This window comes from Daphnia pulex, chromosome 10 (genome assembly GCF_021134715.1).
Source record: "Daphnia pulex isolate KAP4 chromosome 10, ASM2113471v1".
Lineage (NCBI taxonomy): Eukaryota > Metazoa > Arthropoda > Branchiopoda > Diplostraca > Daphniidae > Daphnia > Daphnia pulex.
The window spans coordinates 1,532,635-1,545,339 of NC_060026.1; the positions used below are offsets into that span (position 1 = coordinate 1,532,635).

Genomic DNA, 12,705 nt, shown 5'->3' on the forward strand with positions numbered 1-12,705 from the left:
ATTTTCGGAAAAGTGAAATGCGAGCAAAATTTTATTGGAAAAATTTCTAATAAAAGAAATTTGTTTTATTGCTTTACACCAATGCAAATCTGTTTCTATTTTATTATTATTTAGGTAACTAATTTCCTTCTTGTGTCATTCATAATTACTTTCATTCGCAGCTTCCAAGTTCCAGCGTGACGTCCCAGTCCAATCATGTCCAACTGTCCGAGTAATCTTGTCCTGATTTTCTTGTTATTACGCAAGTAGCCAAGTATTGCGTGCTACTAACCTATTTTTAAACGGTTACTTTTGTTGTGTGAAAAAATTTCTCTTCCATTTTGTCCTGCTAGGTACAGAAATAATTGTGCGATACCCGTGTAAGTTGAACGGCCGAAATTCAAGCTGATGTTTTAATTGTGATTTGCATTAAATTAAATAATCATTCTAGAATGTATATTTTCTTTTGGTCATAGCATTGAACCTTGTCCGCCTACATAGTAGGCTACACGGCGACACTGACGCGACAAAAATACGGTGAGGGTTTATGGATTATTTTTACGGACATGTGTGACGGAAAGAAAAAAGAAAACTAGACTATAAATAACCCGTCGCTAAGGATCTATAACTATAGCCAGATGGTTCATTCACCACTGATTTCAATGTCATATTTTATAAACCTTGTTGTGACACCGCCGTTATGCCGTGAAATATTTTAAGCTATCAAAATAGAAACAAAGAAAAGTAACATATCTATCATAATCAAGATTCTCCTACTTCCGTTGAATCATGTTCACCCGCCCCTTCTTTATCTCTTATTGTCTCTCATTCATCACCAGCACATTCTCATCAAATGTCTATTCATCTTTAGATCTCTAACAATATCCTCTAATTAGTCTCATTATCTGATGTCTCCAGTGACCGCAGCAATCAACGCTATAGTTTATTCCACTTGAAGTAGGAGGGACCGTATGTATGTATTGATTAGTCAGCGTATATGCTACTGTATTGTAACATGATCTCCAGACATATTTGTAAACTCATGATTAGATAAGTTTGGATCTTTCAAACAAGTTTTTTTTTTTTCGTGAATGACGAAATGTTCAGTTCGTGTTTCAATCGATATTTCCCGAATTGATTAAAATTGGCCTGTGCATTAGATTTCAGCCATCAGAAACCTAAAAGAAAAATGTGAAACGATTTGCAGGAATGGCATTAAATGTAGTCCGCTTTCGAGGACAAAAAGCTTAGTTAATCAAATAGAAAAATCTAGAATAAACGAAGCCGCCTCTATGAAAATATAATGATAAAGAAAATAGTATAATTGTGATGAAATCAAGGTCGTTTCCCCTATTCTTCAATTTTTGTTGCCTTTCATCATAACATACACTATAACGTGCGCACGTTTTTCTTACAAAATCCCATGGGAAGTGTCGTGTGAATTTTATCGGCAACCCCTAATGGTGTGGTCATTTACAAGCAGCTTCTGTAAAAATAGGTTGCACAACCCGATAAAAACCCTTTTGGCAACAGCAGACTGAAGAGACATGGGAAGAGATGTTCTGACTTGGATTTTTAGTTGAAAAGGCATTGCAGGTTTAGCTGTTGTCAAGCCCAGTGATTACAATAGACCGCTCAAATCCCATGTTTAAATTTATCTTTTTGTAATCAACCACAAGTATACTCGAGATTGTCGGATATTGAAATAGTGATATTATAGTTACTTAACATAAGGGTAATTTGTTTTTGTTTACAAGAAATGTAAACCACCCACTGCTGGATCATTGTTGATGTTCATTTCTTTTTTTCAGTTTCAGAAAAAATGGGGCGATATTCCGGAAAGAAATGTCGCTTGCTTTCAATGATTGCCCTTACCACCAGTTTTTTCGTCATTGAGTTGGTTGTTGGATATGTCACGAATTCAATGGCCTTAGTAGCTGATAGTTTTCACATGCTCAGTGACGTAGTTTCAATTGTTATCGCCTTTCTTTCAGTCAAGGTAAGATGGTGTTTTCTACTGTATTGAGTTTGACCCACAATAACCGAGCCTCCTTTGTTCAGATGTCGCCAAAGAAGTGGTCAAAGAATACCTTTGGATGGGCTCGAGCTGAAGTCCTCGGTGCCCTGGTTAACTCAGTGTTCCTTATTGCTTTGTGTTTCTCTATCCTAGTCGAGTCTCTGAAAAGGTAACAACTCTCTTCTTCCAACGCACACAAGCTCTTCTCCAACTCATCATTGCTATTATTCTTTCAGATTCATTGAAATTGAAGAGATTCATGATCCTCAACTCATTCTTGTTGTTGGCTGCATTGGCCTCTTTGTGAATCTTATTGGCCTTTTGCTTTTCCACGGTAAAGCCATTTCAACCAAAATTCTAAGAAAATCTTTTAAAACAATTTTTTTATTTTTATTTTAGAGCACGGCCATAGTCACGGAGGCAAAAGTCACGGACACAGCCATGGAGGCGGTGGCAGCAGCCACGGGCACAGCCACAGTGATGGTCATGGTCATGGCCATTCACACCTGCAGCACGGGCATTCTCATCTTGCCCAGTTAGCCGATATTGACGACAATGAAAACGACGCTGTATACGAGCTTGAGAATTCGCCCCACGCCAATTCGAAAACTGCCAAAACCAAAAAGTCCAAACCCAAAAACCTCAACATGCACGGAGTCTTCTTGCACGTCCTAGCCGATGCTCTCGGATCGGTTGTCGTCATTGTTTCTGCCCTCGTCATTTGGCTGACGGAATGGGAGTACAAACTGTACGTTGATCCCGCTCTCAGCGTGGCCATGGTCTGCCTGATTATGTGGTCCACTTGGCCATTGTGTAAGTGGGAAAAGAACAAAATCAATACTTTTACGCCATTGTTTGCCGTTCACATTATCATAATTTATGTTTCGTGTTATTCTTGGCGCAGTGCACGAGTCTGCCTTGATTCTACTGCAAACCGTCCCGACTCACATCCAGTTGGACGACATTCAGCGCAAATTGCTTAGCCAAGTTGAAGGAGTTTTGGCAGTCCACGAATTTCACGTCTGGCAGCTGGCAGGAGATCGGATTATCGCTTCAGCTCACATTCGGTACGTGCTTTCCTTACATAATTCAATTGTGTCACTGTTTCATCCGTTGAGTTTGTTCAAATGTAATAAAAGGTGCCGCAATCTGTCGGACTATATGAAAATCGCCGAGAGGGTCAAAGAATTTTTCCACAATGAAGGAATTCACTCGACTACCATCCAGCCAGAATTCACTGAAGTATTTTGTTTTTAAACCTTTAATCAAAAAAGAGAAGTTAATTTTTAAAACATTTCATTGATTTATTAGCTTCCTGGAGACGAAAGTGCCAGCGAGACAGAGAGTTGCGCATTGGATTGCCCAGCCAAAGAGACGTGCGAAGCCAACACTTGCTGCGGTCCATCCAAACAGGTAAAGGGCGTCGGTCAACAAAACCCGACCCTTGGTGACGGAATTATAGTTCTCGAGGATGTAGGTAGTCACATTTAGTTTTGAGTTTGATTGCTTTATGACACTGCTATGCTCTTGCCACACATTAAAAGTGCACATTACTCCTACCTACCTGCCCCAACATTCTACACGAATCGCTTTTTTTTCTTTGGCCAACTTTTGATTATTTTCTAAATGCCCTTCTTCGTATTAATAAAAATTGTTTTTTCTTTAATTTCTTTCTTCTCCCTATTATTATTTACCTTTTTTTCTTGCATGCCGAAAACACCTCAACTGGAATGGCGATTCGCTTTTCACTAAATTTAATTTTGATCAAGCGGAATAATATTTGAGCTTTTTTCTGTGTTGGAACTTGGAGGGTCGAGAGACTGAACAGTTACTGGAAATCACTGCCAACGATTGCCGTCAGCGTTCGACAGCCAACGGACTGGCCAACCGGATCGTGGCGCCCAATCCATTGCCAAGAGCGGATGAAAGCGGAGCGGACGAGTTGATGCTGGCCAATTCGTGCTGCGCCGAGCAAGAAGCGGCGGCTCATTCACGTTTACTTCATGACGTCAATTCCATTGCAATCAAGTCCTGATTTTTATTCAACAGAATCCAGCCATCCTTTTTTGGTTTTATCACAAGTTTGACTGAAACAAACTTGACAAAAGTGGAAAATTTTTTATAAACAAAAGTGCTAAGCGATCCCAACCTAGAATTTTTTTGCGTTTATATTCGGTTGATAATTGTTTGTTTTTTAAAAACAGATTTGCTCCATCCAAAAAATGAATTTTGATGGTGTCATGTTCCTCTCAAAATACGCGTCGAGTCTCTCAATCCTCGACGTGTGTGTCACTTTTTTTTTTTTTTTGAAATTGTGTACAAACAAACTGCCGGCCTTTGTTGCCGTATTGTCTGTGTTGACTCGAGTAGTTTTTTTCTTTTTTGTTGTTTGTTTTGTTTCACTCTTTTTTATCGTCTCGTTCTCCGTCGAAACAAAATTTTGCTTAATCCAATCACTTTTGAGTGTGGCCTGAAATTGTTTTGTCCTTCTTCTTCTTGTCTATAAACTTTCAATGTCGTCCCCTCACACAATCTTTTTTTATCTTGTATTTGTGACATTGATATATAATGCAATTAGACATTCAAATGGGGGATGATTTCGAAGCGATAGGAGGAGAAAAACACAATTTTCGGATGATATTTTTAAAAGTTGAATGGCGGCAAGATTATACGACAACGGCGGGAGAATTCAAAAGGAAGCTCACACACACGAATACCAAAACAAGCGGAAAAAAGAAACAGTAAGAATTTTGTTTTCTTGAAAAATTAATTGATGAAAAAGTTGAGTATATTTTTATTTAAAAAAAAAATCTTGTTAAGATTGATGAGCTTATGTTTCTTATATTCAATTACAGAAACGTTTTGATGGTTGACTGGATTTGAAATCATTTGTTATTATTATTTTTAGCCTCATCAACAGTTGGATTGTGTGTTTTGTTAAACTGGCGTTCCGACTCGATTCTGTGGAACGTCGCTCGGTCCGGGAGTCTCTTGAAGCGGAACGCATTCCTCGCCGTCGTCAGCACCGCCTTTACCACTTTCGACCTTTTGACCGCCCAATTTCCTGCTTTTGTTTGGAGGGGGGAATGTTTTATTTGTCGTGACTCTTTTGCTTTTTATTAGCTCATTCTATTACTTTTAGTGGCTTTTATAGCCAGCCATTTATTTAGTCAAATTACCTGTTGCGTCGTCGACAATGGATCACTCCCGCCAAGACGATTAGATTGCCCAGGATGAGTCCAGCAATGATGGAAGTAGGAACGATCAAATCTTCAGTAAAAATTTAACAAATTTCAATTTAATTAATTCAAATTTTTTTTACTAATTAGATTTTTTTTTTAAATTACCGTATGTGAGACTGTAGGTTAATTCGCCAGCTTCCGGTTCGGTAGCAGTTCGGTTAATTGCTTTATGATTCTTCGGAGTGTGATTGGATGACGACGAGGATTTATTATTGAAATGTTTAATATCTAAATAATTCAGAAATTAATTTTAATAGGGGCCTAAGAATTTCATCGGCAAGTGTATAATAATACCAATGCAGTCTGGCAGGTCTTCGTTCCACCTGTGCCCTTCTTGGTCCAGGCAGGTGAGATTGCGGAAGCGTAGGCCCGTGTCGGGAAACACCTAAACAAGCGGTGAATTTAATTACACGCCTATTAAATAATCGAATCCATTTTAAAACTGTAAATTCAATCATTACGTGATCGACGGAACAAATGAATTCCGCCCTAGACGAATTACTTCCGGTGACTAGGTAACCCTGTTTAGGAACTCGCGGCGTCGGACACCCCATCGCTATCATTTAAACAGCAGAAAATGAGTATAATTCCATCTATATAATTATTTAATTCTCAAATTACCAGTGAAATAGGCCATGAGTCCCCTCTTTGGAATGAAATGCGATTTGACCGACAGGGTGATGTTAATCTCATCGGAAGATGATTCAATCACCAGCGGCTCTTCCACTTGCCCGCATTTGTTGAGTAACAAGCGTGAATGTTCCGTCACGGTCAAAACATCTTTGCACTCGTGCTCTCCGTGCAGCACACCTGGTAATACCCGAAATAATCCCATTATTTATTTAATCAAGTGTAAATGGTATTTTTATTAGTTTTACTTCTGATGGACAAATCGAGTAAAGTGAGTCGAACTCGACGTCCGTGAGTGGCTCGAACGGTCCACCGGCAATCGACCGTTTCCTCGGCTCCTGACGAGGCTCCTGTCGAGGCTCCTTTAATGCTTCCACGGTAGTAGGAAGGGTATCCCATATTGTGTAGGTAACCCCAGCCAACGACCTGCTCCGGCCCTGGATACCATTTGGGTTTGATTGAAACCGGAGTCGACAAAAGCACTTCTCCCGCCGTTTCCATCGTTGTAGGCGTGACTCGAGAATCCTCTTCAGAGACCAGGATTTGCCCAGGAGCACTTTGCTGCTGCTGCATTTCGGGAGTGACAATTTCGATTTTGGCGTCACAACTGTACCTAGCCGACTTGGCTGTTGCAAAGAAAGAAAGAAAAGATGATTTGCCAATAAAGCGGAAAAGCGGATATTTTTCTCTTTGTGTGTGAGAGAGGATTGAAGCCCGTTGACGTGTAAAAATATATCTATGGGAAAGTAATATTATTGCTAGGGTGGGGGGGTGAGACAGCTTTTGTTTCTTTTTTTAGTCTTCGAGGGAGTCTTCTTCTGGCTCCTGGAAAAAAACAAGGAGGATGTTGTGTTGGTGCTGTCGAAGCCAGCAGTCGGATATCGTATATCACTCTCTCAACATTCTTTTCTTATTCTTTCCTGTGGGCGCCTTTTGTATTCTTCGCCGGATGCTTTTGCGGGGTGTTGACAACACAAAGGGCAGAGATACACACACACACATCTGTGTGTGTGTGTGTGAAAACGATTTATTACAGTTCCATCTATAAGGATTCATTTTTGCGGAAGGGGTCTCATTTGAGAGTCAAATTACAAAACGTGACATGTGATCGATGAGCGTTGTAATTAACAATCAGTCTATATCTGATCCGATTCTATTCCGGCGGCTTATATATACAAGTCCATCTCTTTCAGACATGTACGCAGAGAAGTGGCGAGGCTTATTAATAAGTTGTTGTACGTGTTTTTCTTTTTCTGCTGGTCTAGACATGTCAGAGAGTGAAAAAAGAGAGTGGCTTTTTGAGAGACTCTCACGTAAAAAAAGGGTGGCGGTGGTAGAGAGAGCGCGCTAGACTTTATTGATCCGGTGTATATCCATCCTATACTATACTATGTGTGTATGGGCTGCTGCTGCTGGATCTTAGCCGAAAAACACACACGGACACATGCGCAAAGACAACAAGGAAAAGTTTCCGGTGGAGAGAAAAAACAAAAACTTTGCACTCTGAATAATTTTTAAAATGATCCCCCAAAATACTAAACCTGGGATGCAGTTGTAGAGAACTTGGAGTTTGCCATCTCCCCATTGCTTGGCTTGCGGTTCATCGTTTTCCAATTGGACGGTGCAGTTGTTTAAGCCGCTACATCTGTTCAAAAAGAAGGAAGAAATGTTGTATTGATTATGCTAAAAGGAGCTCGGATGTACTACTACTGCACTAGTAGTAGACTAGTAGTTACTTTCATGTTTTTAAGTGGATGACAAATGCTTTACTCCATCAACGCTGACATCCCCCCTCAGACTACTAAAAGCCTCTCCTCCTTTTGTGTGTGTCCCCCCTCGACTACTACCGACGCAAATAAACTATTGAAAAAGTTGCCCGTGCGTGCTGGAAAAACCTACTCCCCCCCTATACTGAACTTTATTCTCTCCCCTGTCGATATCTATCGAGATGATATTGCACAGCTGCTGGTGAAATCTTTTTTGAATCATCCATCAACCGTTGGTTGGACGACCCAAACTCTAAATCAGACTTGGCTGATTAACGCGGCCAATTGACTGATTAATTGGGTGTAGAGTGCCATTAGCTAAGTAGATGGGACGACAAAACCTACCGGCGGTTGACAGTCGATTGGACGGAGAATAATCGCCGGCGACTATCCAGTTCGATCATTTCCTGCAGTTCCTCCTGATCGGTTATATTCTTTGGTTGTTGTTGAATGGCCGATGACACCGGTGGCAGTAGGGAAGAGATGTTGATCGGCATCAGAAATCCGCATCCATCCGAATCTTGTCCGTCGAAAACCGCCCGATGGATAACCAAAACTTCCGTCTCGGACTCGCAAACAAGTTGCAGTATCTCCTCCTTGCAGGCCGTTCCATTTTTCAATTCTACAACAAAAATGTTAAAACATAAAAAAACAGAGGCCGTACATATTTGCTGGGGTGATTTTTATATACCTTGAGATTGCGCCGCGTGAACGATGACACAAAAGAGTAGTAATCCAATGATGAGTTGACGTGCCATTTTCTGAAATAACTTTTGTCCTTTTTTTAAAAAATTTTGTTGTTTTTCTCTCTGGTTTTTGGACGGATTTATTTCTTAGGTCATCATTGGCTGAAGCGACAAAACAAGTATAGACGCACACACAACACTTTTTTTTCGGTCGAGGAAACAAACGGAGACACGTGCGGATCTGTTAGCCGTCGCTGTGATACTGACGCCGCCGTGGGCCCCTGACGCGGACGTCAATATACACACACACCGGATTGCCAGTGCACTACTACCCCCGGATGGTTAACTCTATACTCACAGAGAGAAGCAGCTGTGCTGCTGTCGCGCTCTCTGATATATATTTATGTATATGCCGCCGCTTCTACTAAAAGGTAATAACGACAATTGGCTCTTCTCTTATTTTTTGAAAGCAGACGGCTTGCCGGGCGGGAATCCATGACGTTTCCGTGATTGCCAATTTAAGACCGAGATTAGATTTGTGGATTATTTGTATCTTATCCTCTACGTCGTCTCCCCCTTCCATCGCTTTGTCTTAATTAAAGTTTCCGGGGCGGATGGAGAGAAGAGAAAACACCTCCCCTCGATCTGGCCATTCGAGTGACTCTTTTGACCGCTAGATGGCTCACCAGAGCTAAATAGTACCGACGAAATTCACGGTTTATTCGATATCTACGTGGAATTTGTTTTAATTATTCTGCATTATTCATTACGAATCGTTAACGCTCGATATGTAAATGTTGACTAAGTTAAATAATAGATTTTTAAAAAATTTTGGATTTTTTCGAGTAAAAAAGTTATTTAACACAACAAGGTTGCCATGTTTCGATATTTGTCCGCCTGGTGGGCTAGTTCTTGTGTGTCCCTCCTCCCTGTTGTGAGGATTTCGCTTTTTCGCTGCGAATAATAAAATTTTTTCCAACACACAGCAGCGAGATAGCACTAGAGCAGTCGAATTTCGTAATCTTTACATGTAAAAACTATTGCCTACGTTCATACTATTGAAACTCTCTTCCTTCCTGTCGTCGTCATAAAGAAGTGTGTGTGTCATCAAGAGTTTTGACTTTTTGTTTCCCCCCACTGAACAGCATCGGTTATTTTATCCCTTGTGTAAGTTTTGTTCGTGTCGGTAGACGCCTCTCGAAAAAATAACAGATTTACTGCTATCTTTTTCCAATCAGCCCCTCCATAAAATTTTGATTTTTTCTTTACTTTTTCCTTATACTCCCTCCCCATTCTACTCGAGAGAAAAAATTACGTGTAACATTTCCCGTATAATATCGATATACCCACCCTACCACCGTCTGATGTTCAAGTGACGTTTCAAAATACCACCCCTGGCTGCTGGGTCTTCCGTCTTGTGTGTGGTGTTGTTTGGTGCCTTCATTTTTATAACGACGTGTTTTGCATTTCGTAACACTTAACAAACCAGCGGCTTGGAGGAATCGTATTTTGATTTTTTCCTAGAATTTTTCAAGTTCAGAATTCTCAAACAGTTTCCTGGTTTGGGGTATATAGCTTTTTGTTCTTGTTTTGTTTTAGTAGGTCAGAAGCACAGGAAGCCAATCAAATTCTCTTTTTTTTTATTCCCAATATGTATAAGGATTCTACCTTGGCTAATTTTTTTGCACAAGGTTGTGAACTGATGTTTTTTTCTTTCTTGTTGCAGCTTCAGTTTACAGCAGAGTCATGGCCAATCGTGGGAATCAAGCTGGAACAGCAACAGCAGCAGCCGGTGGAGCTGCACAGCGACCAAATGGTGCCACACAGGGCAAAATCTGCCAGTTCAAACTGGTGCTTCTCGGTGAGTCTGCAGTGGGAAAGTCCAGTCTGGTTCTCCGTTTTGTCAAAGGACAGTTCCATGAATACCAGGAGAGTACCATCGGAGGTAAACATGATTTCATCTCCACTCTTTGATCACAGTTGTTAATGTTGTCGTTTTCTTTCCAGCGGCTTTCTTGACACAGACAGTCTGTTTGGATGACACAACTGTCAAATTTGAGATTTGGGATACTGCTGGCCAGGAACGATACCACAGTCTTGCCCCCATGTATTACAGGTACGATTGATCATAAAACAAAAAGTGTCAACTTGTATCAATAACACCTTTGTTGATATTTGCAGAGGGGCACAGGCGGCTATTGTAGTGTACGACATAACAAACCAAGACACTTTTGGCCGGGCCAAGGTCTGGGTGAAAGAGTTGCAACGTCAAGCCTCCCCTAACATTGTCATTGCCTTGGCGGGCAACAAAGCCGACTTGGCCGCTAAACGTGCTGTTGAATTTGACGAAGCTAAAGGCTACGCCGAAGAAAACGGACTTCTATTTATGGAAACGTCAGCCAAGACGGCCATGAACGTCAACGACATCTTCTTGGCTATCGGTAAATTCAACTCATTACTCACATGCAATTATTCTTCTCTATGTACATCTTTCTTTTTGCACTTGACAGCCAAGAAACTACCTAAGAACGACGGAGCTGGAGGTGTTGGCGGAAGCAGTGGGCAGGGTAGGAGGCTAGACAGAGCTGAAGACGGCAACAAACCAGCTTCCTCGTGCTGCAAGTGATCACGAAATAATTAAACAACAAAAAAAAGAAACTAAACAAAGAAAAAAAACACATACTACACACATTTATGAAAGACAACAAAAACAACAAAAAAACCATATATTAAAAAAAAAGAAAAAATCATCCGTTCTTTGTTTTCTTTGTTTTTTCCACACGCGGGGATCCAATTCCTTTTCTTTCTTATTATTATTTTTCCCTAATTTTTTTTTTTGTAAACCATCAAAAGGACTTTTATATCATATCCCTTTACAGCATCCCCCTCCCCCCATCAGAATATAATTTGCAGCATTTAAATAGTTACAACCTTTTTTGGGGATTATCCGTTGTGTCGATCGTTTATTTTTTAATTTTTTTTTTATTCAAACGGAGCAGCGACATTCCAAATTAAATGGCGAATTTGAATTGGAAAAGAAAACAAGGCAAGGGTTTACAAAAAATAATGGCCTGACTCTGTATTATTAAATCTCCCGACCATCATCAACCATGTTTTTTTTCTATTTTGGTTTTTACATAACACACACCTTTTTTCCCCCCACGTTTTTACTTCAAACAAACTTGTGTGATGGTTCTTTTTTCTCGTGTGTAGAATTTCTTCCCCCCGTTTCTTTTGTGTATACTCGAACCTCCCCCCCGCCCTTCAAAACTTTTGTATATCAAGCTTTGTGAAACCTTGATTACCTTTTTTTTTTTTTATATACAAATCAATGTAGGTGTTCCACACATTTCTTCTCTATATACCTATTTAGCTTTTTCTCTCCTTGATCATGATCGTGGCCCTCCCAATATCTTTCGAATAATGTCCTAACTTGGATATCGTGTAAGTAACGCTGCTATATCAGGAAATGTACATTTCTTGCCTTGCCCGTTGATTTCATTTCATTCTTTCTTTAATTGGCTTTACTGATACTGATAAGCCTTTGCACTTTGGAAGTTGAAATGAGTGGAGAAATAACGAGAAAAATTTGGATATTCTTGTGAAAAGGCGAATCTATATTGATGCACATGGTACAAATACGAATGACATTTCACAAGAGGTAATTTTTTTTACAGCCAAATTTCAGCAGCTTTTGTCCAAGTGGGAACTCGTGGTGGTAATTAGTTTTCTGGTTCTGGATGACAGCTGACCCAGAATTACCTAGTGAAAGAACAGAACAGTTAGAGACAATTTACACGGCGTCATTAAAACTAGTGAACTTACCTAAGAATCAGACTGCCATTTGCTTCCATGTGACTGCGAGTGGTTGAGAATGGATTTACTTGGAGCGAGCACGCATCTTCCTGCGCTTACGCTTAAGCCTACGCATACGCTTCTTACGCCACTAAAGAAAGAAAGAGCCGGCCATTAGATTCACAAGCCTCGAGACAAGCATCACAGTACACCGATACATGAAACACATAGAATAGGTAGAAAAACGATAATTACCTTAGCTCTCATGATGCAGTCGGTCTCTAAATGAAACAAGGAAAACGAAACAGTCGGTTAGAGATGTTGAAAACGAGGCAATTGTTGGATGATATTGGATTTTGTTAACTCAGTAAAACCAAGAATGAACTTACCTAGGAAAGACTGCAGAGAAGAGTGAGAGAGCCAGTGCCTGATGGTCTCCTACATTGCCTATTTCCGTTTCCACTCCTTTCTTTAAAAATAGTTGAAATATTATATCGTAAAACATATTAAAACCTATATTAATTTGATGCTAGAAAAATTAGCAATTTTATTATGGGTAAAGTATTGTTTTAATTAATATTTTAGTAAAT

The 12,705-nt window shown here is 40.2% G+C and overlaps 3 protein-coding genes and 1 long non-coding RNA gene across 11 annotated transcripts; 2 read left to right on the forward strand and 2 right to left on the reverse strand.

The window, feature by feature from the left end:
- Nucleotides 1-6: 6 nt before the first annotated feature.
- LOC124204768 (zinc/cadmium resistance protein-like) lies at nt 7-4,583 on the forward strand. 3 transcript variants are annotated; one of them, XM_046601973.1, is made up of 10 exons: nt 7-359; nt 456-516; nt 1,791-1,978; nt 2,041-2,165; nt 2,233-2,330; nt 2,396-2,809; nt 2,901-3,063; nt 3,136-3,238; nt 3,308-3,409; nt 3,807-4,583. In XM_046601973.1, the coding sequence occupies exons 3-10, from the start codon at nt 1,802-1,804 to the stop codon at nt 4,029-4,031; spliced, it is 1,407 nt and encodes a 468-aa protein (XP_046457929.1). In that variant the 5' UTR covers nt 7-359; nt 456-516; nt 1,791-1,801; the 3' UTR covers nt 4,032-4,583. The 3 variants fall into 3 exon arrangements, with proteins under 3 accessions (XP_046457929.1, XP_046457927.1, XP_046457928.1); XM_046601971.1 differs by lacking the exons at nt 7-359; nt 456-516 and adding an exon at nt 1,504-1,714; XM_046601972.1 differs by lacking the exons at nt 7-359; nt 456-516 and adding an exon at nt 1,518-1,708.
- Nucleotides 4,529-9,308, reverse strand: LOC124204766. 2 transcript variants are annotated; one of them, XM_046601968.1, is made up of 10 exons: nt 8,326-9,308; nt 7,980-8,256; nt 7,410-7,513; nt 6,117-6,494; nt 5,860-6,048; nt 5,700-5,794; nt 5,533-5,623; nt 5,344-5,466; nt 5,176-5,266; nt 4,529-5,063 (listed from the first exon to the last, which is right to left on the reverse strand). In XM_046601968.1, the coding sequence occupies exons 1-10, from the start codon at nt 8,390-8,392 to the stop codon at nt 4,934-4,936; spliced, it is 1,545 nt and encodes a 514-aa protein (XP_046457924.1). In that variant the 5' UTR covers nt 8,393-9,308; the 3' UTR covers nt 4,529-4,933. The 2 variants fall into 2 exon arrangements, with proteins under 2 accessions (XP_046457924.1, XP_046457925.1); XM_046601969.1 differs by having other exon boundaries at nt 4,529-5,060; nt 8,326-8,641.
- Nucleotides 9,203-11,808, forward strand: LOC124204772 (ras-related protein Rab-5C-like). 5 transcript variants are annotated; one of them, XM_046601980.1, is made up of 5 exons: nt 9,203-9,350; nt 10,047-10,265; nt 10,328-10,436; nt 10,502-10,761; nt 10,831-11,808. In XM_046601980.1, the coding sequence occupies exons 2-5, from the start codon at nt 10,067-10,069 to the stop codon at nt 10,944-10,946; spliced, it is 684 nt and encodes a 227-aa protein (XP_046457936.1). In that variant the 5' UTR covers nt 9,203-9,350; nt 10,047-10,066; the 3' UTR covers nt 10,947-11,808. The 5 variants fall into 5 exon arrangements, with proteins under 5 accessions (XP_046457936.1, XP_046457938.1, XP_046457933.1 ...); XM_046601982.1 differs by having other exon boundaries at nt 9,209-9,337; XM_046601977.1 differs by having other exon boundaries at nt 9,344-9,487.
- Nucleotides 11,809-11,916: 108 nt separating this feature from the next.
- Nucleotides 11,917-12,586, reverse strand: LOC124204773. Its single transcript, XR_006879106.1, has 4 exons — nt 12,505-12,586; nt 12,371-12,396; nt 12,146-12,266; nt 11,917-12,082 (listed from the first exon to the last, which is right to left on the reverse strand). It is a non-coding gene; the product is annotated as an uncharacterized LOC124204773 (long non-coding RNA).
- Between the last annotated feature and the right edge of the window lie 119 nt (nt 12,587-12,705).